The 1,953-nt window shown below is 61.8% G+C and overlaps 1 protein-coding gene across 1 annotated transcript in view; it reads left to right on the forward strand.

Moving 5' to 3' along the window:
* The first annotated feature begins 641 nt into the window (after positions 1–641).
* LOC104468851 (POU domain, class 5, transcription factor 1.1-like) overlaps positions 642–1,953 on the forward strand; it is a 1,435-nt gene continuing 123 nt past the window's right edge. The window contains 4 exon segments of the mRNA XM_010083118.1: positions 642–767; positions 1,300–1,464; positions 1,743–1,818; positions 1,821–1,950. Coding sequence (XP_010081420.1) covers positions 642–767; positions 1,300–1,464; positions 1,743–1,818; positions 1,821–1,950 — 497 coding nt within the window.

Raw genomic sequence — 1,953 nt, forward strand, 5'->3', positions numbered from 1 at the left:
TGCTCCTTAACGACCTGCAAAGGAGGCGGTGAGCACCAGCACCTGGGCTCCCCGGGCTCTGAGCCCTGGTTGAGCACTCTCTCCCGCTGAGAGGGTTTGATAATCAGAAACTGGTTTAAAATAGCTACAGCTGCTTATTTTAAGAGCGTTTCAGTGCTTTAGGGGGACGACAGGAAAGATGGGGAGAGTAGGGAGTGTAGTTACAGGATGAGGGGGAACGGTTTGAAGCTGAAAGAGGGGAGATTGAGGTGAGATGTGAGGAAGAAATGTTTTCCTGTGCGGGGGGTGAGGCAGTGGCCCAGGGTGCCCAGAGAAGCTGTGGATGCCCCATCCCTGGAGGGGTTCAAGGCCCGGCTGGATGAGGCTTTGCGCAACCTGGGCTAGTGGGAGGTGTCCCTGCCCATGGCAGGGGGTGGCACTGGATGGGCTTTAAGGTCCCTTCCAACCCAAACCATCCTGGGATTCCATGAAATCCCTGCTGAAACAGCAGGGGGAATGCCTTTCCTGGTCCGCAGGGACAGGGGATGCTGGTGGTGGGGGGGGGGGGGAATGGATCCTGGGGGGCTGCTGGGGGGGGGGGGGGTTCCGGGGGGGGGGGGGGGGTCCGGGTTCGTGATGCCCTGCCTGCCTGCGCAGGGAAGATGTTCAGCCAGACAACCATCTGCCGCTTTGAAGCGCTCCAGCTCAGCTTCAAGAACATGTGCAAGCTGAAGCCGCTGCTGCAGCGTTGGCTCAACGAGGCAGAGAACACGGACAACATGCAGGAGGTACAGGGCTGGGGAGGGCAGGAGGCGGGGTTATTGCACACCCCCGAGCCACCAAGCTGCAGCTTCTCCCTTTTACACATGGTTTTTGGGAGAGAGGAGGGGAGCCTGTGCGGTAGCTGCATCTTGCTGCCACAGCTTTGGTCTGGCTGTAGGGGGAACCATATCCACGGTGTATTGCCTTCTGCCAGGCTGGGGAGACCTCGCATTCTGCCCCCCAGGCACCTTGTGACAGGTGTGGCAGCTCCCATCTCAGCAGCCAGGTCCTGCTGAGGTCTTGGGTGAGCTGGAGGTGCAGCTTGCTGCTCCTGGGGAGCCTGGAGGGATGTGGGAGGATGTGTCCATCCGCCTCGCGCCAGCTGTACCAGTGCTGGAACACTTGGAATGGCCCCAACCACAGTGGGGTGATGATCAGGGGACAGTCATGGGAACAAAGCCTGTCCCCAGACCTCTGCAGCCAGCCGTGTGTGTGTCCAGAGCCCCGTGGGGACATTGCTAGCCCTGTGACCAGGTGTGTGGCCTCTGTCGTTTCCAGATGTGCAATGCGGAGCAAGTGTTGGCCCAAGCCCGGAAGAGGAAACGCAGGACCAGCATCGAGACCAACGTGAAGGGGACGCTGGAGAGCTTCTTCCGCAAGTGCGTCAAGCCCAGTCCCCAGGAGATCTCCCAGATTGCCGAGGACCTCAACCTGGACAAAGACGTAGGTTGGGAGGGTCTGCAGGGTGGGTGCCTGAATGGCCGCGGTTCCTGAGCACCCGCATCAGGCCAGTTCCATACTGGGAGGTGTGCGAGAGTGGCTGGGGCTGACAGCAAGGTCAGCCTGCCCGAGCCCAGCCCCAGCAGGAGTGGTGGCAGGGAGGGTGTGTGCTGGGGGTCAGGGGGGCTGTGGAGATGCCACCAGCAGAAGGGTCTCCTTGTCTCCCGCACAGTACTTGGGCTCGCCCCCCCTCACCCTTCCCTGTCTCCCCTCCCTCGCAGGTGGTGCGGGTCTGGTTCTGCAACCGGCGTCAGAAAGGCAAACGGCTGCTGCTGCCCTTTGGCAACGAGGCGGAGGGGGTATGAACCAGTCCCTGGTGCCCACCGGCCTGCCCATCCCGGTGACGTCCCAGGGCTACAGCCTGGCTCCCTCCCCTCCCGTCTACATGCCGCCCTTCCCCAAAGCTGAGATGTTCCCTCAACCGCTGCAGCC

This window comes from Pterocles gutturalis, unplaced genomic scaffold (assembly GCF_000699245.1).
Source record: "Pterocles gutturalis isolate BGI_N339 unplaced genomic scaffold, ASM69924v1 scaffold20215, whole genome shotgun sequence".
Taxonomy (NCBI): Eukaryota; Metazoa; Chordata; class Aves; order Pterocliformes; family Pteroclidae; genus Pterocles; species Pterocles gutturalis.